This window comes from Oreochromis niloticus, linkage group LG17 (assembly GCF_001858045.2).
Source record: "Oreochromis niloticus isolate F11D_XX linkage group LG17, O_niloticus_UMD_NMBU, whole genome shotgun sequence".
Classification (NCBI taxonomy): Eukaryota; Metazoa; Chordata; class Actinopteri; order Cichliformes; family Cichlidae; genus Oreochromis; species Oreochromis niloticus.
The window spans coordinates 4732606-4756398 of NC_031981.2; the positions used below are offsets into that span (position 1 = coordinate 4732606).

Sequence of the window (23793 nt, forward strand, 5' to 3'; positions counted from 1 at the left end):
TTATTGCATCTACTAGTCGGTCAATGCCAAGGCAGACTGGGTTAGCGCTCTGGGCGTGGTGCCAGGCTCCCCGGTTCTGCTCAGTGGGTGCAGAGGAGGGCTGCTGCGCCTTTGGCACACTGACTCGCTAGCACCCCTCGGTGAGGTCCAAGGACACGACAGTCCGATCAACGGCCTGGCTACTAACAGCAGCCAACTGTTCACTGCCTCTGAGTAAGTCTCCAAACATATTTGAACACTAGTCAGTAGTGTTGAACTACGATCCTGCCATCTTAAAATTAAAAATTTTGATTATTATCACAAACTTTACCTTTGTGTTTTCGACAGTGACCGAACTGTGAAGATTTGGGAAGCCAAAGGCTCTCTGGAGGATGGAATTTAATGACTGCTGGATTTAATGACACAGGATTGTCCACTGGCCATCAGTCAGTCAACATGAATCATTTGCAAAGTTTCTATAACATCTTCGACTTGAGAAATTACTGACTGGGAAACCCAGAGAGGGTCCCAGATCAATAGGTATGGCAGGATAGGCCCAGAATAACCTTAAAACATCCCTGATTCTTCACTTGGAATAGTTTCAGGGAAATCATTCTTTCCAGCTGAGTAGCGTTACTGACATTTTAGGTCAAAATATCATCCGTGAACCTCTCAAGCTCCTATAATCATAGAACTGCTTCAGTTGCCAGCTCATTTCATAGCTGTGACAGTAATAGAGTGAAAAGAAAAGTATGGATTTATTGATCCAGGAGTTTGTGGTGTATTCAACATTCCTTGTCAGTTCAATGCAAGACAACATGGATACTGTCTATGCATATTATTCATTTTTGCCAGAGCTACTAAGAAAAAGGAAAACATTAAATTATTTGCTTCATTGCACCAATTTTTCTTCATCAAAACCAAGACTGCTGAAAAAGTCTGTGTCCCAAGACAAGACACGGAAATATTTATACTCCAGCAATAACTGTGAGTCTGTTCTTTTTGTTCACATGATGGGTAGTGTATTGTGTCTTTCTGGCATTGTTGTTCTGGTCTCTTTATGTATGCATGTGTTCTCAGTTACCAAGGACCAACTGAAGCTGCATATGGTCTTAATATTGAGCTGTTACTGCCAAACCCATCAGATTAAAGTAGAGGCCTCAAAATAAGGCATACACCATGCTCCTTTAACACAGTTCTTATACAGTCCAAGGCTTAGTCAGGATTAAACTTAAAATTAAAAAAGCACTATTCCTACATTACATATTGCCTTAAAAAGCAGAGAGTATTATCTGCTGAAACATTACCTTTGAAAAAGGCTATTTTGTCAGACATAACAGCAAAATACATTTTAAAACCCATAATAATTCAAAGTGTAGTGTAATATTTTTAAATAACAATATAAATCCATAATTCTAAAAATCTGAACCACATAAAATAAAGTTAACTTTCCTAGCTTAAAAGGCTAACAGTACCTGCTAGGCAGGTTAGCTTTTAGCTAGTTTAGCTGATACTTTTCACGGTGACCAGAAAACATATACTGCCCTGTCTTTCTGTAAAGAGACAGCTCAATTATGAAACTACTTGAACATTAAATTATATTTAAAATTCAAAAACAGACGGAAAAATATGCTAGCTAGCTAGCAGCACATCTATTATTTATTGCATTTGTCCGCACATTGATTCTGCGTGTGGCCAAACACTTACTAAATGTTAGATTGTGATCATTTTTGAATGCGTATGTTAGCACGTTAGGACCGTGTTTTAAAAAAGAAACTCTTCTGTAATTTTTTAAAACCTGAGCGGGATAACCATTTAAGGACAGGTAATAATGAACATTTGTTCACATTTCCCACTGAACAGCTTTTTCCGATTATAGTCGGCCATCAGCTCGGTTTCTCAATCCTCTGGTTGATGCTTTTTTCGAAAGCATCTCTTGGTCTTTTACTTTGTACTTCCCGTTATTTTTACACGTTAAGGTAATCCACTGAGCGTAATTCTCTGCCCGTCTTCGATAGTTGTACGACACTTGCACAGCTGAAGCACTGCTCTGGCAGCAAGTGCTTTTATGAAACATTCGTCATATGCCATGCGCAGTCCTGATTTACAGTCAGTGATTGTAAATCATTCATCTTGATCGACTCAAGCACCTTGTAATTCCCAAGTCATGTAATACGGTATGAGTTAGTCTTGTGAAAGCATTTCTTCTTCAAGTGTGTGTATGTGCATGTTTTTCCAACCAAATTGTGACAGTTTCTTGTATATTACTGTTCATCTCTGCTGTTTTAGTACCTGTAAACTGCACATGTGCTGCAATTAAGCATTTGAAAAGAACATTCAATCTGTCAAATGTGTAAAAATGCTACGACTATTTATTTATTTTTTCTCAGATTTTTCTGGTGTCTTAAAGAAGACTGTTGTCTTATCCACTGAAAGTTTTTGAACTCTTTCCATCTGACACCTCTGTTATCTTGCTGTTGTAGACGACTGACTCCATATACAGAGGTATTACCAGTGCCTGTAATTAATCCTGAACTGTATGCAGTGACTGAGAAATCACTACCTGATAAATGTTGGCTATCCCTCATTAAAAAGATTAGGTAAACATTTGCTCCTGAACTACTCTATCACAAGTATCCGTTAAATAAATTTGCTGCTCTTACTGGGATACACGAGGTAGAAGTTGTTAGCAAAGGTAAAGTCAATGGGACTCAGGTAATTGCACTGAAAAATCTTTTTATTTTGTGAGTTGAATTGACTTTCCCTCTGTCTCACAAGAAAGAGTTTAAATCGAGTACAGGAATTGGTTTTCAGTCCCATTGATTAAATACAGCTCATCTGGTTTCTAGGGGATTAAGTGTTCCTAGGCTGTTTAAATCGGAATTATCCTTCTAATTGTAATATTATATTTTGAAATGTGGCTGTAAATTTCCTCTTGTGTAAATACGCCGTTTCATTCCTGCTGATTCTCTTGTGTACAATTTTAAGTGATTAAAAGATCGGTTGCAGCGTGGAAATAAATTTTAATATTGAAAGTTTTTTTTTAAGCTTCATGTCTGTCTTGTTTTTTTCTTTAAATCATGTATTAATATGTTGTGACCACATGGTGGTAGTACTGTATAATGACACCTGAGTGATTGAGTAGGTAAACACAGATTGTCCTTCATTTGATGTGCATACAAATGGGGCTTTTTTCTGTATTATTTTAATCATTTCTGTCATGACTAATTACAATTTCAGGCAATACCCACATCCAAACTCCACAAAAAGAAAACCGCAAATAAATAAATGAACCATTGGATGATGGAATAAATTGGCCTATGGCTCTATGAATAATTATGACTTAAATGTGTAGAATCTTAAACATCTTCCTCTCTGTACCCATTAAGTCATTATTTGTCTGCAAGCTTATTTCAATTGCCTTTTAATTATAACTCCAGGCAGCAGCACTGCCTGAAGTGTACTGCTAAAGACAAAGCAGGAGGCAAAAAAAGATAAAAAATAATGTAAAGAGTGATAGAAGGATCGATATTCAATGTTCAGAGCTAGTGAGAGCAGCAGAGTGTTAACTGGCCTCATGGCAGAGGAACAGTGTCTGACACTTCCTTATGTCCTGTGTTGAACTTTAATTCTGTTCCACTTCATACTAACACGCCTCATAAGTGCAATCAGATGACATAACACCCACACAATGCCGCTTTCAACCTCATTAACTCAGCATAACTTATTTCCTTTCTCTGCTTTTATTTTGACAGGGAATTGATTATGTTTCATTTGAGATTCTCATGTAAAATCACACTTCCCAAACTGGCAAGTGGATGATTGAACTCACTTAACTACATAACATTTGCAACTTGTAATTAATTTAACTTGTATGTTTGTAAGTTATGAATTTGCGACAAGCCACTGCATGCAGCAGAAGCAATTATTTAGTTGTAGTATGTAGCTACATAATATTCTGACAGATACTGTAATGTCAGTTATGACACATTCTTGTGGATGCTCCAGCAGATTTGGGGTTGAGGTGGCATGGAAGACAGGTCACCGCTTTTAATGGGGAATTCACACGGAAAGGATTCACGCATCACGCGACGCTTTATGACTGATCGTTTGTTGCAGAAAAATATCACACTATAAAGGAAGTAAAACATAACCAGACTGCAATGTCAGCTACCACAAACAAGACAGCATTACTGCTGCTGTTTCAAAAGACTAGTTTTTGAAAAACAGCCAAACAGTTTTCATACCTGACACCAGCTCTCTGTCTTACCAGCTCCTCTGGAATTTATGGAATTTAATAAAAACTGAGTTACTGTCACATAAGGTACAACCCTGATGATCAGGTTTCACCAGAAATCAATTACAACCTGTCAGGCTGACGGTGCGGACTGGGAATTCCACTTTCAGTTTAATTGCGACATAATGTGATGAGTTCAGATAACATATCCTCCTCTAATCTGCTCAGTGAACGCACTGATTGGTGGTGTGTGGACCTTAAGCAGATGCCCTTGTTTCACAGTTAATTCTGTCTGAATAATGGGATTTCTGCAGCTGCATGTGCTCCGTATTTATCCAGGGATTCCAATCAATACCAGTTCATTTTTGTCTGTGAAATGGTCCTGGGCGACGGGGGAGATTTCGCTTTGTCTCTCCGTGGCTTGCCCTCTTCAACACTGGTCAAGAAATTAAATTAAAACAAGCAGTGGAATACCAGAGGGAGACCAGAGGCAGTTCTCTGTTTTTATCTTTGGATGATTTCCTGAAATATACGTGGGTGTGATTGGTAAGAAGAATGTAGATAGTATGTGGCGTGGAAAAAAAGACAAACACCTAAAGCACCTAATGTTCTTTTCATTTCTTTTAAAACCATATGAAAACAAATCTAAAGACTGAATCAGCAGGACAAGATGAGGGGTGAGGAAACCCACCGCTTGGTAGTTAAAGACGTTTTTCTCAGCAGCAATGAGGATCTGGAGGACACGGTCAATATTCACCACCATAAATTCCATTTTCCACAGAGTGAATCCTCCACCGGCGCCCCTGTTTTATGACCAGAACTGATGAGCCGCTGCTGCCTCCTCTCCTAATGCGAGTACAGAAATCACCCTATCTGAGTGGATCTCGGTTATGATGCAAAATAGACCGGAAAGAACAACATTTTTAATACGTCTATAAAGTGTTTTAGCATGAAATTAGAGAGCGGTGGCTTAAAAGCTTTGACACCGTGAGCCACTTGGAGAATGGAGAGGTTGGAAACTAGGCGAGTGATCGTGAATAAAAAGAGGGCAACAGTGAGATATTGAGAATGTAAAGTGCTTGTTGACAGAATGGACTTGGACTCTGAATTGAATCATCTACTGTAGATCTCTTTGTATGAGTGCAGATCACTATGAATTATGTAAATGTCAGTGACTATTACGCCCAGAGAATTCTCCAGTTGAACCCTGTGCAGTGAAGAGTCAATTAGCACATCATAACCACACAGGATGTTTCACAGGGGCAACATTCCTGAGCTGAAAGAGAAACATAGATGTGCATTATCTCCATTTACTGTAAAACATACTCTAATACTTGAGACCCAAGTTGCTAAGTGGTCATCACTGAGGCTAATACATACATTATGTCAAAAATACTGCTGTCAGCGTTAATCTTGTTAAAATGACGTTAACGCCATAACAAATAAGCGAATTAACCCCGCCCCGTGCTTGGGGCTGCGTGGCGTCAACACGTTAGCGCAGTCATCTCGTTAACGCGTTAGCGCCGTCCAGCCCCACGCACGGTGCGATCCCCGTTAACTCGCTAACGGAGATTTGCCACGTTAATATGGTTATGGCGTTAATGTCATTTTAACGAGATTAACACTGACAGCACTAGTTAAAAATTGCTCGTGAGGGACCGTTGATGAGTGAGGGTTTGATCTCACAGTGAAACTGGGGACAGCACATGCTAGCATGATGCTAATTAGGTGACAAAATGTGGAAAAAGTAAAAGAAAACTCGAGAATATGTAGAAAAAATACCTTTATGTTGCTGGGGGTAGTGATGAAATTCTTTTTTATCGCTTAAAAAATGATATTGGTACATCACTACCAAACACTCCCATAGGGCTTAAATCTGGGACTCTCCACCTTTTGACCCTAGAACTGAAGAACCTTCTCAGATGAGAGGTGAAACGTCTTCAAGCAACTTAAAGAAGTCCAGACGCTTTTCTTTCCAATTTTCTATTTGTTAAAGTTATACAGATTTAAAACACTGATAGCTATTGGGTAGAGATTTAGAGATTTTTTTAGAAATGGAAACGTGGGCTAGTATAAAAAAGAAATATCTTTTCTTCTGTTAATTACAATCATTTCTACTCAAGGGAAAAAGAGAAATACTAAAACACTAAAGCTTCTGTGAACACCAGTGGTTACTGTACAGTATGTAGGTGGGTGCTTAATAGAGATGCATTGGTTAGTGTCTTCTCCCTGTGCCTGCGTGGGTTTTCTCAGGATGCTGCAGCTTTCTCCCACAGTCCATGTTAGGTTAATTGGTGATTCTAAATTGGCTGCAGGTGTGAGTGGTTGCGTGTGTGCGTCTGTTAGTTTGTGATGGATGGTGAGCACATTGACCCGTCCAGTATGTACCCTACCTCTTGCACACTGTCAGTGGAGCTAGGCTTCAGTAGCCCCGTGACCCTCGATGAGACGAGCATGTGGAATGGATAGCTGGTAACACAGTTGTGTGTAATAATTACTATACGTGGGGGATTTATTGGTTACAATTGGCTTCATGTTTTATGCATGCCCAGGGACTCAGCTGCTCAATTATGATTAATGGATATCATCATTCTGACAGCATGGACTGAAAAGTTTTTTGTGTATCCGTGCATGTGTGTGTGCTTTTGTATAACTGAGACAGTGTTGCTTCCTGTGGTGCTCATTCTTGTGGTGATGATGTGATGTTTGCGCCTACATTGAGCTTCTGTCTTTCTTTCTGTGCCACCTGCAAATACTGTATGTTTGTGCCTGTGTATTAATTTTTGCCCTTGCACTTTTGCGTGTGTGCGTGCGTGCGTGCGTGCGTGCGCGAACCCATCCACCCCACTGCCCACATGGACACAGGGCAGGGGTATGATGTTTGCCCAAAGGTGCTGTAATAGTTTTCACCATCATGCTGCACATCCAACTCAGGGCCTCTGTGTGTGCGTGCGTGCGTGCGTGCATGCATGCATGCGTGCGTGCGTGTGTGTGTGTGTGTGCGAGCGAACCCATCCACCCCACTGCCCACATGGACACAGGGCAGGGGTATGATGTTTGCCCAAAGGTGCTGTAATAGTTTTCACCATCATGCTGCACATCCAACTCAGGGCCTCTGTGTGTGTGTGTGTGTGTGTGTGTGTGTGTGTGTGTGTGTGTGTGTGTGTGTAAGACAGCTATATTTAGAGAAGTAGCCAGTAAACACACTGACTAATACCAAGATGCGTCATTTTAAAATCTTCTGACTCCATCATCTCAACACGATGCTTTCACAAACACACACTTATGTGATACAAGTAGACACTTTTTTTAACATGCATTGCACTCGGCCTTGTGACATTCCTTACATTATCTTGTGTCCTTGCTGCTTTGCTTACTAGCACACGTGTTTCCTGATAAGCTCTTACAAACTCACACACATATACACACCTCCAGAGAAACATTCAAAGTACTGTAGAGCTACTTTTGGAATCGCACACTCATCACACAGTGTCCTCATATTGCGACTCTCCTCCTTATCCCTTCACATTCATCACGCTGTCATTCTATTCTCTGCTAGTGGAGGGTCTCCCTTTCAGTTAATTAAATCCGATGCTTATCCTCCTAGCGTGGAGAAAGGGGAGCGAGAGTGAGACAGTTATTAATGTTTCTTCACAAACACTAATAATAATAACACTAACAATCTCCTCACAGACTACAGAGACTAGAAGAGTGTGTGTCTAGACACACGGACAGACATGAAGGCTGGATTATCCACAGGGAACAAAACAGCCAACAAATCTGTGGGGACTCAAACCACTAGGGACAAAAAAAGGGGGGGGGGTTGGAGATTTGGTCCTATCTAGTGATTTGCTATTGCATTTACAGCAAATACTGTAGTTAACTGACTTCAAGCTTGAAGTTGCAGATGCCTTTTAGTCTGTGTCTCAGCTAAAAATCCCAACACGTGCTGTTTATAATGCAGGCTTGATGCTTGTTTCTCCTGGCATAATAAAACTTTTGTTTGATATAATGCTGAAAAAAATCACATAGCAAATCATAATTAGTATTATTGTCATCTTTGAGCCCATTTCACACAACCATGATAATATAACAGCATAAAAATGGACCAGGTCAAAGAACAACTTTCACAACAATCTTTAAATTTGTCTGAATATTCAGAAATTGGATTTAGAAGGTGAAATATTACAAGAAATAACAACAAAATAATAAAATGAAAATAGTTCTCTGTTTTATTGGCTATTAAACATTTGGCACATTTATTCATTGGCATTAGGTATGCTTTTCTATGTTTTTATAACCAAGCTTGTGTCAACATATTGCTATACTGACTTCATTTATGGACTCTGTCATGATAATTTATCATTTTACAATAGGTTGCTCATTTTTGTGACAGACAGGGACAAAGCCAAGGTTTGGCTGCAGACTGATATCTGGCTATTACAAACAATTTATGTTGAAGCCTGTCAGAGAGCTTGGCACATACTCATAGAACCACAGTTACGTCAAACAACTGTTACATTTCTGGGAGAACATTTTTGCATAAACCTTTCTCCATGGTCATTGTTCCCACATATCTATATTTTAAGAGCACCACCACCTACTAAAATGATTTTGTGAGGTCTGTCTATAATGAAATTCAACTAAAGCAGCAGCCATTACAGTTTTTTTTTTTTTATTAATTGAGGACTACATGATGCAAAAGCCACGTGATGTACTAAAAAGGGCAGTCTTGCCTAGACAAGCAAATGGTAAGAGAGAAAAAATAGCAGTGACCAGCTGACAGCCACAAAGGAAAGCAATAAAATAAGAAGATATCAGCTTAATTGCCACCAATGAATGGTATGAAAAAAATGAATGTAACTACTGGGATTGTTAGTGAAGTCTGGTCTTGAAGCTTTGAAGTGAGCATTGTATTGTGTGTGCAACATCCTCAGCTTGTGTTTAATAAATACAAACAAATTTTCCATCAGGCTGCAATCAAGCTGAGTCAGTCTGCAACTAGTTAGGTGGTTGCCTTCACATGCATATGAATTTGAATAGCATCCCATTCTCAATCCATAGCTTGCACATTGAACCCTTCTGGGAAGGCTTTCCTCAAGGTTTAGGAGCATGTTTATGGATATTTTTTACTTTTCTTCCAGAAGCACATTTGTGAGGTCAGACACTGATGTTGAACAAGTTCTTCCACACCAGCCCTGCTCAACCATGTCTTTATGGACCTTGCTTTGTGCACTGGTGTTCAGTCCTGGTGGAACAGAAAGGGGGCATCCTCAAACTATTCAAACAAAGTTGGAAGCATGAAATTGTCCAAAATGTCTTGGTATGCTGAAGCATTAAGAGTTCCTTTCACTGGAACTAAGATGTCAATCCCAACTCCTGAAAAACAACCCCAGACTTGTCCACTGGATTGCCAGATGGAGAATCGTGATTTGTCACTGTAGAGAGCACATCCCCACTGCTCTAGATTCCAGTTGTGGTATGATTTACACCTCTGCATCTGACGCTTTGCATTGCACTTGGTGATGTAAGGCTTGGATGCAGTTTCTTGGCCATGGGATCCCATTCCATGAATCTCTCTGGGGACTATTGATAAGCTAATCTGAAGGCCACATGAAGTTTGGAGGTCTCTGCGGACAGTTGGTGACCTCCGTATACTATTTGGGATTTTATGTGGCCTCCCACCTTGTCACTGAGCTTCTCTCGCTCCCCGTTGCTTCCACTTTGTTATAATACTACTAATAGTTGACTGCAAGGAAATTTCATGACTGGACTTGTTGTACAGTCCATGCTGTGCAAAGCTGGAATTCACTGAGGTCCTTAGTGTGACCCTTTCTTTCACATATGTTTGTAGAAGCAGTCTTGATTTTATATATCTGCAGCCATGAAAGTGATTGAAATGTCTGAACTCAATGATTTAGATGGTTGAATCAGTTCTTTTGGCATTATAGTGTATATAAAAGCAAGGTTGCCCAGTGCTTATGTTATTATAGATTCAATTGGTGTCTGGAGTTCTGGATCTTCTATAATCATCTAGTTGCAATCAGCAACTCTGCCAGTATTTGTGCCAGAATTTCTGAATTTGTATTTCTTTGAGATTCTAGCTGAATTCTGAATATAAGTACTTAATATGGATTTCTGTTTAATTTGAATTTTGTGACCCTCATATGGATAAGCAGAAGAGGATGGATCGATGGTGAATTTCTGTTTGTGTAGACAGTAACAGATTTGCAACAGCCAACAACAGATTTGTTATTTCTGTCAATTTATCACAGTTAATTGCCATATTATCATGAACAGATTGCATATATTGCCACTTTGACCCCATTCAGTCTGGTAACTGGTAAGCCGACTGGTCTGTCTTATTATCATTTTACTGCCATCTTAGTGCACCCGAGCTGATTTGAAGATGGCAGCTGACTGCAAGTGGTTGCAGATCTAGTCCCCTTCTTTTTCAGGTGGTGCCGCAGTCTCCAACCACTGTTCTACCCTGTGTGACTGTAGTAAAAGATCCCAACCCCATTTGTAGGTAACAGCCTCACCTGGTATGTACATATATAAAAAGGGGGGAAGAAGAAGTTAAGTGATATTTTTATCTCGTGAGAAGAATTCATGTATGGACAAGCCTTTTCACAAGCCTGAGCTAAAGGATATTAATGACTTGACCTAGGGCTGATGGGTGAGGGTGAAGTGGGGATGTTGTTGCCCTAGAGCCATGGAAGACGTGGCTAGGGGTGTTTCAGCCAAAAGCCTACATTGAACTGAACTGAATTAAACTGAATTCAAGTGATGTGAATAAGAGTATTGAGACAGGGCCAGGGGAAATATGTGTGTGTGCACACACACCCACACATACACACACATGCACAGGAAATACTTTTCATGACACATTTATTCTTTTTGCGTAATTGGCGATTGTATCATTGTCAGCACTTCCATGCCTGTAAATGTGAGGCTGCTGAAATTCAATGACCTAAACAGAAGTCAGCAGAACTGAACAGGAGTGAGACACAGACAGAAAGACACCGACGGGAAGCGTGTGGCAGAATGAAAATAAAAGAAAAAGAGGGAAGGGCGATAGAAAGAGAGGAATACACACAGAGAGGAGAGCGTAGTGTGACATCACATCTTCCAGCCCCTCTCTCTCTGGCACCTTTGCTCCAGTTCTCGCCGAGGAGGCGCAAACACAGTTTCTCGCTATCCTCCTTCAGCGCTCGTAAAAAGGGGCAGGACCGCGGTAAAAGGGGAAAAGGAAAAGGAGGAAAAAAACTGACAGGATGAACAACAGTTTCCTAAGCATGGCGTCGATAGTAGATTTCGACCCGCTCAACCCTTCTGTTCCTGCCACCAAAGTTGAAATCACGGTGTCCTGCAGGTAGGGGAATGTGTGTGTGTGTGTGTGTGTGAGTGTGTGTGTGTTACCTGGTTTTAAGTCTGACAGGGAGACGAGGGAGAGAAAAAAACCCATCGAGCTGGAAGTCACCTGTGCTTCAACTCCGACCAAGTTTGCGTTTACTTTCAGTTCGGCGGATTTTACAGCGCCTGGAAGGAAAACGTCGCATCTGCGCGTCAGTTTATGGCGTGAAGAAATTACATTTACTTTTGTGTTGGGCTGCTTTAGCGTTAGCGAAATTGTACACTTTTGCGTCACTTACGAGCTGTCAAAACTAGTTATGACTGCTAATGAAAAAGGACAACGCAAACACGGAGATTAAGTTAATGAAATATGGCAACCTCGCTGCGGTTAGCAAAGAGTCATTTATGAAGAAGTGCTATGCAGTGTTCGTTAAATTTATAGAGCCTATTAAGTGTGATAAGCCGCGTACGAAACCAACCTGACTCCGTGTATCTACATAACATGGTAATACCAGAGAAAACGGGACAACCGCTCAGAAGCTTGAAGTATGAACGTGTTATTTGATACCAAAGACATATTAGGCAGTAACACCTTAGAAGGTGTTATTGCTTATTATATTGGGATTTTCTTGCTGCCTCGCTGTCTGCCCGGTTGTTTGGTGTTGTTATCGCAGTTTGTGACAGCTGACAGTTGCTGCTGCTCGGTCACCTGTCAAACGAGGACATTATGTTGGCACAGCTAAAGCAGTTTTTGTCATTTCAGTTTGCTCATAAACATTTAGATCCAGACATCATAGACATTTCACCCAACGGGCTGTGTGCCTCACGGGTCAGACACATGCTCTCCAGAGCCCCAGTGTGAGGGAGGCAGAGACCGCCGTCAGTGATGTCCTGTCATGACTTGATAGATCCGTAAATGTTTAGACTAGGACAGACTGATGCAAGCGGTAAAGCTCTGGTGCAGACGAATGGCATCACTGGTGCAGCATCTGTTGGTGTTGGAGGTTCGAGGTTTTGCTCTGATAAAATGAGGTTTGTGTAGTTTGAATATGTGAAATATGTAAATTCATATTTCCCGCAGTTATTCAGATGGTTAACTGAAATGTTCTTTGAAAAGGAGAAGTTCTTCCAGAAACTAAAAAAACAGGTTCACAGGTTCAGCACCGAGGATGAAGCGAAGTGAAGCCGCTTTTGAAAATGCTGTTGTGTAACTCTGCATAGTCAGAGCATTGTTGTGGCTTTTCCAAACAAACACAAAAAAGAGGAGTGGCTGTCAGAGTGTCTGTCGCTGTGTTGATCCTGTGATAGACTGGTGACCTGCCCGTGGAATACCCTACCCAGGGAATGTGTACCTTGGGTCACATTACAATAAGTTGAAATTTTCCGAAGAAGCAGTGTTAAAAGTGTTAACAATCTTAATAATTATCATTTACAGTAATTTGCTCAGTAATAAAGTTCAAATTTTGGTCACTTATTGATTTTTATTGGAATTTCAACTTGCTGCATTTTACTCAGGCTGTTGTCAACCAAAGACGATTGACTAAAATCATACTGACACAACATCCAGTGGATTGGTTGTGGTTGATTCTGATATTGGCAAAATATCCCAAAAAAGATGAACGTTGGTTTACTATTTCTGGAAGCTATACCTTGTTGGGAGTTGAGCATTAATATGTTTAATATGTTTACTATATGTTTTTGTTTTTGCCCATCTGGTTGAACAAAATACAGCCTCACTGGAGATTTTGACATGGTGTAAATTTATTTTGAGCATATGCATTATGATTGGATGTAGCCACCGTGCGATCATTCTTTTTTTTACCATCTTGGTGTTTTGAAGCCCAACTTGGCAAGAAAAGATTGGATATTACTGTGAAACCAGATGCTCATTGCCTAATTGTAATTGGCTCACAGTTATAGAGCAAGAGGGGTTGCCCCCTGCTGACCATTTAAAAGAATGCAGCTTTACGTACATATTCTTTACATACCTGAAAACTGCGTTTGGAGCTCTGAGTGAAAGTTCAGTAATCCAGCAATCCCACAGGAGTGAGATTGTGGGGGTGTTTTTCACAGGTTGTCTGTTCTCTATCATATCGAGGCTATCGTTCCACTCCATTACATATTCTTTATGTATGGAATGGAGAGATAGTCTCTCACTCAGAAAACCCAGGTTACAATGTAACCACACGTTCTACCTGCTGCTAAAAATAATGGATTATTCTTTGGAGGCTGTTGGTGTAGGGCTACCTTGTTTTCCAATTGTCAAACCAATGAGAATTTTGTTGGATCATAGGATACTAACCAAATAAGTTGACCATAGCACCGTGACACTACATCACTATATTTTGCACAGAGATGACTTTTTTGTTTTTTCCAAATTTTTACAAGTTGTTGTGATGCTGCTGATAGAAGTGCTGCTCAAGTGCCTCAGACACTGTAGCTACTGTATTTCCAGAAGGTTTCATCTCCTTAGTAACAGAGGGATAATGTCATCTACCAGCTGTATATATGAACATGTTTTGTCAGAGTTTGCAAATGTCTGAGTCACCCAGCTCCACAGCCCCGGGGGGCGGGGGGTGTTTTAGTGGCTATCCTCCCACCTCTGACCAAAGGGAGGGCAGGAATGCTACAGTTACATGTTTCTGTGAGCTTAAATCATATACGTTGTGCGTTGTTTCATAGTTTTTGTCAGTGGATCCAGTGGGCAGTGTTGAATATTGCCATGGTTACTACTTTTAGGTTCCCCTCTGTGCGTGTAGGGTGGTGTTAGAGTGAGACAGTGGCTTAAGAGAGAACAATGCGAGTGAGTGGTCATGATATCAGACAGTGTGGACTGCAGTGTGTTAAGTATGATTGCAAGTCTTGGGTTTGGTGTTTTTAATGGCAACAAGTGCAAAAACTACCAATTAATGATGAATGAATTTGAATTCCTTTCAGTGCAAATTCTTGAAAAGCTTTAGATGCCCATTCTGTTTTTCTGCAGTCATCTTTTTCAGCACTCATGTTTAATTGCTGCTCAAACTAACACAAACGTCTGGGAGACACTCGTTGAGTCATGAACAACCTGCTGCAATGAGATGACGCAAGAGAGAAGTCAAGAAAAGAAGATGAGACTGGCGCTTGAAGTAGATCTCTTCATATAATTGCTGTATAGTCGGTCTTGACATAACCATTGCAAAAATATTGATACACTCTCTTCACTTGCAATCCTGACTAATTCAGATAATGCTCCCATTCTATGGGGACAGGAAATAAGACCACGGCTCGGAGTCAGCAGTGTGCTGAAGACATTTGGCTGATCGATGGGAGAGCCCGAGGTATCAGCTAGAATCAATACGCTACCAACTCTGCCTACTGCGTTGCACAAAAGCACACAAGCATTCCAGTCTGTCCGCACATACTGTATACTGGTGAATGGCCTCAAGTCCAGATATTCTGTTACAGTTATCGACCTGACCAGCACACACCTGTCTTTTTTTTTTAGCACACAAACCCAGACATGAGCTTATGACATTCTAAAGTGTTTTGAAAAAGTCTTTGCTTGTAAAGCTTGACCCAGCCTAATGTCGAGAAATGTGTAGTGAGTCAATAGAGTGCTGTTGAGTACAGACGACTTGCTTTCTATTTAACTGTAGGGTCAGTGTTTTAGTTTGTTTGCACTAGTATATGGGTTGGGAAATGTGCTAAAATGTTCCATCCAGTCATGATGATTACAGGTAATTTAGCAGCACTATACTAGCGATTGCTGATATAATATCCAAAGAGCTATGTGTGAGGAGATGAACTGCATACGCCCACTTGCTAAATATCACCTAGGTGGGATATATTTAGTTTTAAACTGGACAAAAACCAAAGGATGTGAATGATGCATTCAGATAACAAATGCAGCGCTTGCAGTCTTTAAATCAACAGAGTTAAAGCATCCTAATAAATTTTTAGGGTGTATAACGTGATTATGATTAAAGAAATCAAAAACGCAAAGCAGCACACAACTGGTAGACCTACCATGGTCTCTGGATTAGCAGACGTTCTGGTGAGACTTACACTTTGATGCTTCAACAGTACTTAACTTCAACCACACAGTGGCAGGTTTCCAAGCCACTGCATACAAGATGTGTACAAATCACAGCTCTTGCTCAACCATGCGGTCCGACCCAGCAGTGGACTTGAGGACAAAGTGGACAGCAACAAAAATAATGAAATTCCTTCTCACAAAACCAATAATATCAACAACTAGCTGATCACTAATAGCCAATATATTGGTCCAGTAGCCCAACCCAGTATATGTTTTCCTATTCTTCAGTTTATGCTAAAAAAAAAAAGTGTCTTAAACTGCAAACATTGTTACTTATGACTGTAACAGTTATCTGCTTCTGTCCTGCTTACTCGTATAGTTATGCAGAGGACAAAAGCATCACTTACACTAATCACTGTTGGCAAAACATTGGCAGTGCACCTTCATGATATATATATATATGTATATATATATATATATATATATATATATATATATATATATATATATATATATACATACATATATATATATATATATATATATATATATATATATATATGCATATATATGTGTGTATTGTTTCATGGATGACAGTTGCATCTGAATGAATCTTAACATACTATTTGCCATGCCTAAACAGGTTGTTCGTCATTTAAATAGGGACTGTTTTTAAATGTGAAAAGAGGCCAAATTTGAAAATAAGGTCATATTTGTATAGGCCTGAAGGCTGGGACACACGACTGCTGTGATCCTAATGGATTCACTGAAAAAATGTGTCATTCTATCTGCTTTAAACCACAAGTAGTCCTGCAGCTTTTGGTATTTCTCTGTAAGAAGAAAGGGAAGGCTAATCCCATGATACAATGTAATGTTTGTCCACACTGAGCATTCACAATATCTGCTGTGCTCTCAGTACAGTAGTAGAAATATTGAAATGTGTTGTTGTTTATCAACACATTTCAATTTACATTCAATTTACATTTTATCAAAGAACAAAATGTAAATTCAGTTAATGTTACAGGCAGAGCCCACACTGAGTTCAGATGTAACCTTGACCGTGTGTCCATTGCTTAAGTGTTGTTAGGAACTGGTAGCCTGTTGTTACCTATTGCTTAAGCAGCAATGGGAGAATGGGGGCGTCCCACATATAGTGCATATAGCCTCAAATCAGCTGGTAGTGGACAGGCGAGGTAATAATTTACCTGCCATGCTGTGCAAGAGGTCAATTGTATTCTGTTAGCCAGGGGAAACCTTGACTTTTCTCTTATTTTTAGAGGTCTCATTTAGCAGCAGAGTTGTCAGTATATGCTGACAAGTGTATACCGACAGTTTGAAACTGCAAAAAGACGGCCACCGAGAGCAAACTGCATCATCTTCCTTGGTTTTTCATTTAACTTACTTATAAAAGCTCCTTCTGTTGGCGACATGGCTGATGCAACAGCACCTGAATAACTATGCTGATTGAATATTGTTTATATGTACACACACAACTGTGTGCTGACAGCTGCATCACTACTTCAAATGCATAGACTTGATGGAGAATGAAATGGCTTTGCAAACTCAATTCTGCTTAGTCAGAGTGTTACACTGTGAGGACAATGTGTTGTCTATAGCTGTGTATATGAAAGGACAGTAAAGCAGCGGTAAAAGAGCAGCCTACTGCAGGCGTACGCTGAAATACTGTTTTGATGTTTGACAATCTTGCAGTAGCGCTACCACTTTTATCTGGCACTTCACTGGCTGGAATGAATGCTATGAAGAGGTAAGTTAGTCTTTTTGTTAGTCGTATAGAACGTCGCAAAGAGGCCTGAGATACATTGTTGCAGAATTACCAGTTGCATTACCACACAAAGACACACATTCCTATAATATTGAGGACACATGAGGTGTTTATTTCAGTGCAGTACAAACACAAAGCCAACGGAGTCTGAAACCAACCCAGAGAGCGCTTCCCAGCAATCACCATATTGGTTCTGCTGTAGAAACAGGTATAGGAAGAAGTGAAGGCTACAGTGCTGGAAGTGAGCTTTAACATCATTCTCAACTCTTCACTACTGGCTTAGTGTCAGCATGCTCTCTGTGCCATTGCTTGTATTGTGTCACTGTCACTTTGTTACCAGCAGTTGTGCAGTTTGCATTTTACCGTCACATTAGGCAATAAATATAAAAGTAAGGTCCACATTTCCATTCCTCAGAATTTGTAGACCGCCTCACCATTTTCCCTCTCCAGGTTTAATCCTTTTCTATCCTGAAACATACAGGTTACTCTGTTGCTAAGCCTTGTGACTATTTTTTAAAAGTTTTCAATGATGATTTATGACAACCCAAATATTTTATTGAACTTTCACCAAGATTGAAAAAGATTAATATTGTGTTCCAGTCTGCAGTAATCTTTCCCCAAGGCAAGGAAAACGGATTGATTTCGGTCTCCTTATTGGCATATTGTGTTATTGATCACAAAGCGTTTGCGAGAGGGCAAATAACACGAAGCGAGGCTTTGACACGGAGCGAAGAGTGAATTAGTTGAATCACAAGCTAGCAGAGGGAAGACACTTGGAGTTATTGGGACACAGCCAAGAAAAGGATGAAAAGTAGGTTGGGAGAATGTAGGTTGGATCACACAAGAAAGAGTTTGCAAAGTTGAGCCATTATGAACGCATTCTTGGTCATCAACACCCCCCCAGAGAAAGGATGACTAATGTTAAGATGTAAACTTGTGTTCCTCTGGTGTGGATTCCTGGCAGTGACATCTGAAATTGTTATCGTTCATGACGAGACTCTTATCACCAAAGTTTTTAGTGTGAAGGTATTTGTTGAGATAAAGTGTAGCTAACATGTAACACCGCCTGAAGACACATGCTTTGGATTGCATGCGGCGCCTCCCGTGGACCGATTCACATCACAATACCCTTTAAAGCCCCTCTTAAAGTCCTGCAGATCTTTTGACCTGTTATAACAGGAAGTGCACAGGTGTATATTTTCATTAAATGTCACCATTGCTTTTACTATCATTAGTTATACGCTTGCTGTTGTGGACAAAGGTGGGTTGCTGTTTCTCTTGCTACAGGAAAATATTTTACCACCTGGCTTTATATTTTGCTCCGAGCGCTACTCGTGAACCACTTATCAGCAGCCCCGCCCTTTAACATCACAAGTCACGACCCTCTTGGCTATCTATTTTCAGGGTGCTCACGCCCACTCCTTCTATGGGAAGTGATTGCGTTGACCTTTTTGGCCCCATAGAGCTCGCATAATAGTGCTCTTATTGAAGACGTCGCTGACAACCATCACTTTGAAGGGAAGATGGAATTGCCTGCTGCGCGCTGGTTCAATGCCGGCAAAAAGCACAAAAGACTGTGTGTGTGCAGTGACGCAGCAGCCGATCACTTTTTCTCCCCTCGTCTGTTTACATGCGGTTCTCAACAGCGGGGAGCGCAAATGATTTTGGATGAGAACACAGTGGTGGTGGCAATCACTGAGACAAAGCTGTATTGAAGAAACCCTTTCTGTGCTACTGGAAAGTAATGCTTTTGTCTTGTCTGTTGTACCCCGGCTCTGTTTTCTGAGTGTGTTCTGAGCCGCTCTCGGAGTGTGTTAATATACATCCAAGAGAGTGTCTCATATGCAAGCTATAGGCCGGAGTGCTTTTCTGTAATCAGGTTTGAGCTTTCAAGTCAGTAAAGATTTATGCACTCTGTGGAAATTACTATCGACCTTGGTTCTTCTGTTGTTTGCTCACTGTGGGTGTTTAGTTTGTGGTTTTGTTTTTTTTGCTATGCAAGTCGACAGGTGCGTATGCGCAAAGTGCCGCAACATGTTTGTGTCTATTTGTACTGTAGACAACATGCAAGCTGCACGCTAATACAATCCCTCTGCACCATGCATCTGGCTGGGAAGCTAAAGGGTGAAGAAATGCATTGATAAAGATCTGACGGAGACAGTTAAGAGAAGTCACTGGCAGAGGTCAAGGGCTACACACACACACACACACACACACACACACACACTATTAAAAACAGAAAGCAGATATGTACTACTTGACTGCTGCATGCAGAAAATAAGCGTACATGATGGCCTGACCCTCAAGGTTGGACAGCTGTGGTGTTATTTTAAATGGAGGTGATAAAACATGGACTCAAGGACACACGTACCTTTAACACCAGCAACTTGCTGTAAGATTACATTATTTATTCCCGAGTCACTCATGGAGTCAGGAATAAATGATGGAAAGTCACTATGGAGTTGTAGAAAAGCAGGTTCAGTCAGGATCACTTAAGTGAAAGGAAGATTGTCATTTTAATTTAGTTCGGTTTTATTTATTATTATCGCTAAATCACAACAACAGTTTACCTTTATATTGTAAGGTAAATACCCTAAAACAATAGAGTGAAACCCCCAAATCAATTGATCCTCCTATAACAAGCATTTGGCGTCAGTGGGAAGAATAAACTCCCTTTTAACAGGAAGGATCAGGGTGGGGCAGCCATCTGCCATGACCCGGTTGGGGTTTAAGGGATTTCATTTTGCAGGAATTTATATTTGTTGTGTTTTCCTAGCAGTGATGTCTAAAGTTGTTTTCACCATATTCAGTTGTTTTCTATCACATTTAATGTCAGGGTATTTGTTATGATAAAGCAAAGCTAACATTGTCTTGCTGTGGCTCTGGGATCTCAGTGTCCATCCATGTGCATAACAGATGTAACACTGTTAACATTAGAAGCATGTGAAACGAGAGCTGGGGTGGGGGTGGGTTCCAAAGTGGCTTGCAGATGAGCTGCAACTGTAGGCAGGTTTATAATAAACAATTTAAATAAACATGTTAATGACTATTTTGGTAAGTTGTTTAGCATTTGTATTCATTACCTGATATCGTTTCTGTTTCCTGGGGATTTACTTAAACTTTAAATAAAATTTAAATAAAAAAATAATAATTAAGAAGTGCTGGGGGCCACAGAGTTTTTTATAGTCTAAGCTATAAAGTACAGATTTAAAGCCCATTTCATAAGTACCAGCACCATTGTCTGCCAGCCTACAGCCTGCACCACGAGATGTTTGCTGGGGGAGACGGAGGCAACACAAGGCCTAGGTGGCTGTGGACTTGTGAATGGTCATAAACCAGCAGGGTAGTTGCACTGGATGAGTGAAGCTAACACCCTGATAAGGCCTCAGTTGAGTGCTACTGAAAGATCTGGAAATGAAACGCAGCCTCAGGCAACACGTTTTACAGCAGATACCTTTTACTTCTTCCAGATGGAGTTTGCCGATTAGTGCCTCCATTTACTTAAACTGTGAGTTCGCCTTTGCTCACTCTGCTGGCTCCTTCCTATAAGAGGCACTGTGTTCTGCAGCACTGTAAAGGAAAAGGGGTGCACTTGATTTATAAAACCAGATGAAACAGTAGCTATATAAAAAAACAATGAATGCAAAACAGCAATAATTTTATCCATTCAAAATTCAAAACTGGAACTGAGATGAAAATGTTAACATGTGCTGAGATTTTCTTTTTTATATACAGCAGATCACAGTAATCATCTGCTGGGACTGTAGCTGAGCTTGACTTTATGGACTCGGCTGACTCTATACTTGATGTTTAGACTGTTTCGCATGCTCCTAGCTGTTCTTTAGTCATTTTATATCTGATTTTTTTTCATTAAGAGGTCATTTTCCTGAAACTATTTAGTGGAGACTGGGACTCAGTCTCCACTAAAGTGCAGTAAGACCTGTTGACCTTCTGGTCAAAACAGGCAATAAAAGCACCGTCTCAATGGTCCATCAAAGAACAGTAGAGAAGAGGAAAGTCATCCATCAGCAACTCCCTAGATGTACAGAAAAAAAAGCCCATATGGAGCCTTTCAGCTGAAGGACTCCATATGGGCTGACACCTACATTACACACACTGTATGTGCACACATGCATTTCAAAGTGTTTAACCAGTCGCGCCTGCCCACACACTCTTGCAGGCATTTGTGCTGCCTTGTGCCCCCCCTCCATCAGTCAGACAGCTGATGACATTTTCAGCACACACATATAAAATTCAGTCACATTTGATGCTCTGACATTTTATTTCCACACTGATGTCAGTCGCCTCCTGTGGGACATAAAGGTAAAATAAAACAAATCACAACATGTCCTGTGGATTCTGCCTGGCCAATTAGATTTTTTTGACATTTTGTGTGTTTGATATCTGGATGGAGAAGTGGCTGTATCAGATTGGGATTTTTTTTCCACGCTGTCTCACAAAAACACAACAAGCCAAGCTATTGCGACCCAGATTTGGACTATTTGACAAGTAAGATTACTTGACATACAGTAGATCTCCCTCGCAGCCTTATGTACAGCTAGGGGAAGGCAAAGACAGAAGGAGGGGGAGGGAGAGAGAAACTGACTGGCCTAATGAAGTCATCTCCATCCTGGTCACATAGCATAGAGGCTGCTTGAATTCCTCCAGGGATGCTGCCGCTCTCCCTGTCTGTCTCCCTCATGTAGAAGCCCCCAGCTTCAGCCTGCACATCCAAGCATGTCTTCTCTCACATGCACAAACACAAGCCTGACCCCCCCCCACCACTGATAACACTGCAAGCAGGCAGATGCTAACATGCACACACACGGGAAAGGAAGAAGGTTGGCACTGCACAAAGAAAGAGAAATGCCTCCATCCTCCTCACCTACTCACTCTTATCCCCCACACCAGCTCCAGGTAGCCTCGCTACGTGTGCATGGAAAATTACACACCGCTAATCAGTCGCAAACACACTAACACGTCACACAAGCACAAGGAATTTCTATCTGATCGAGCCTCGGCTATCATCTGCTGTATTATAACACAACACGGCACCGTAAAGATCTAAAACTAATATATATATTATCAGACAAAGCACGTCACGCTCGGCCGCTCTCAATTGGATGAAAACATTTGACCTTCGTTCCTTTTTAGCAGTTGCGGTCATACGTAGGCCAGCGACATGTGTTGATGGAGAAAGCTAGCCGAGTTGGACTAAACTGCACTGAAAGCGGTGACAAAGGCGATTAAGGTAAAATGCCACTAGCACAGATGTGTAGCTGTGTGCTGTGCGTGAGTGATAGTGGCGTGGCACATTTCGGCACGCGTGTTTATGTGTGTGTGGAGATGTTCTCTTGGCTCTCCCAGCCCTTGTCAGGAAGAATTAGGGCAGCCCTCCTAGAGAAGCAGAGAGAGAATACAAGCTGCTGATGCTCTCCTTCAATATGTGTGTGTGTGTGTGTGTGTGAGGGAGAAACCGTGAGGAGGGGGCATTGATTGTGCCAGCATGTGCTTTACTTCACGCTCTGTAACAAATGAAATTTTTGGGGGGATAAATCAGTAAAAATGAAGGAGGGGGGAAGGGGGGCAAAGGAGAGCTAGACAAGAAGCAGGTACCTGTAGCTCGGTGCTCAGCGACCTGTTGAGAGCGTTTGAGCATGCCCAGTTGTTTCCTCTCACTCCACGTGTTTCCAAGAATATTCCTGGTCTGTTGCTAAGCGTGGCCACACACTCGCACACGCGCATAAACTCAGTAAGTGAATCCCGCGGTGATGGAAACCCCATGATTTCTAAACCATTTTAGTGTTTACAGATTCATTTTTAAATAGACTGTTGGGGAGAAAAAAAATTGCCAAGCCTTCCTCTCTGTCAGCAGTCTTGCGATAATAGGAGAATTCGCTTCTCGGTGCAAGCCCTTAAAGCTCCATTAAGCATTATTTTTGGTATTAACATTTAATGAGAGCACTCCCAGCGAGGTGAAAAGGTTTCCTGCAGCATAAACACTCGAGTCTTTTAGCAGCTCCCAGCTCCCGGTGGCTTTTTCGGCTCAGGGTTGGCAGGTCTGCACTTACAGGAAAAAGAAGAATTCTTTCTGATTTATTTTTAGCATTTCTATTTGTTAAGTGTTACATTTGATTCCGTTTGTGCCAGTTTATATATAATATATAAATGAATTGCTTTTGCATTTATAAGAAAACTGATGTTAAACCCGTAGATAAGTTATTGCTCCTTCTAGCTGTTGGTATGCTTGCTTGAACAGGTCCTGTCTTGCTCAGTTTATTTTTATTGTGGGCCATATTTCAGAGTTTAAGAAATTCTTATTCATCTTTTGTGCTTTTGTAGTTTTGAGACTTTTTTTTTAGCCAGCCTTCTTTTGATTGGCTGATGGAGCAGATGGGCAGGGCATCTGTGCTCACAGCCTGA

The 23793-nt window shown here is 40.9% G+C and overlaps 2 protein-coding genes across 4 annotated transcripts in view; both read left to right on the forward strand.

Annotated features, from left to right (window-relative positions):
- Nucleotides 1–3017, forward strand: part of LOC100705678 (kinesin-like protein KIF21A) — a 43782-nt gene extending 40765 nt beyond the window's left edge. Inside the window, exons 36-37 of the mRNA XM_005451768.4 lie at nt 17–213; nt 328–3017. Coding sequence (XP_005451825.1) covers nt 17–213; nt 328–382 — 252 coding nt within the window. The 3' untranslated portion in view covers nt 383–3017. The remainder of the gene's footprint in view (nt 1–16; nt 214–327) is intronic.
- An 8227-nt stretch (nt 3018–11244) lies between these two features.
- LOC100705414 (copine-8) overlaps nt 11245–23793 on the forward strand; it is a 102389-nt gene continuing 89840 nt past the window's right edge. The window contains exon 1 of one of the 3 annotated variants that reach the window (XM_019347177.2): nt 11245–11591. In XM_019347177.2, coding sequence (XP_019202722.1) covers nt 11494–11591 — 98 coding nt within the window. In that variant the 5' untranslated portion in view covers nt 11245–11493. Of the gene's footprint in view, nt 11592–22509; nt 22622–23793 lie in introns of those variants that run through there. The other 2 variants (XM_003445078.5, XM_005451767.3) reach the window with 2 other exon arrangements.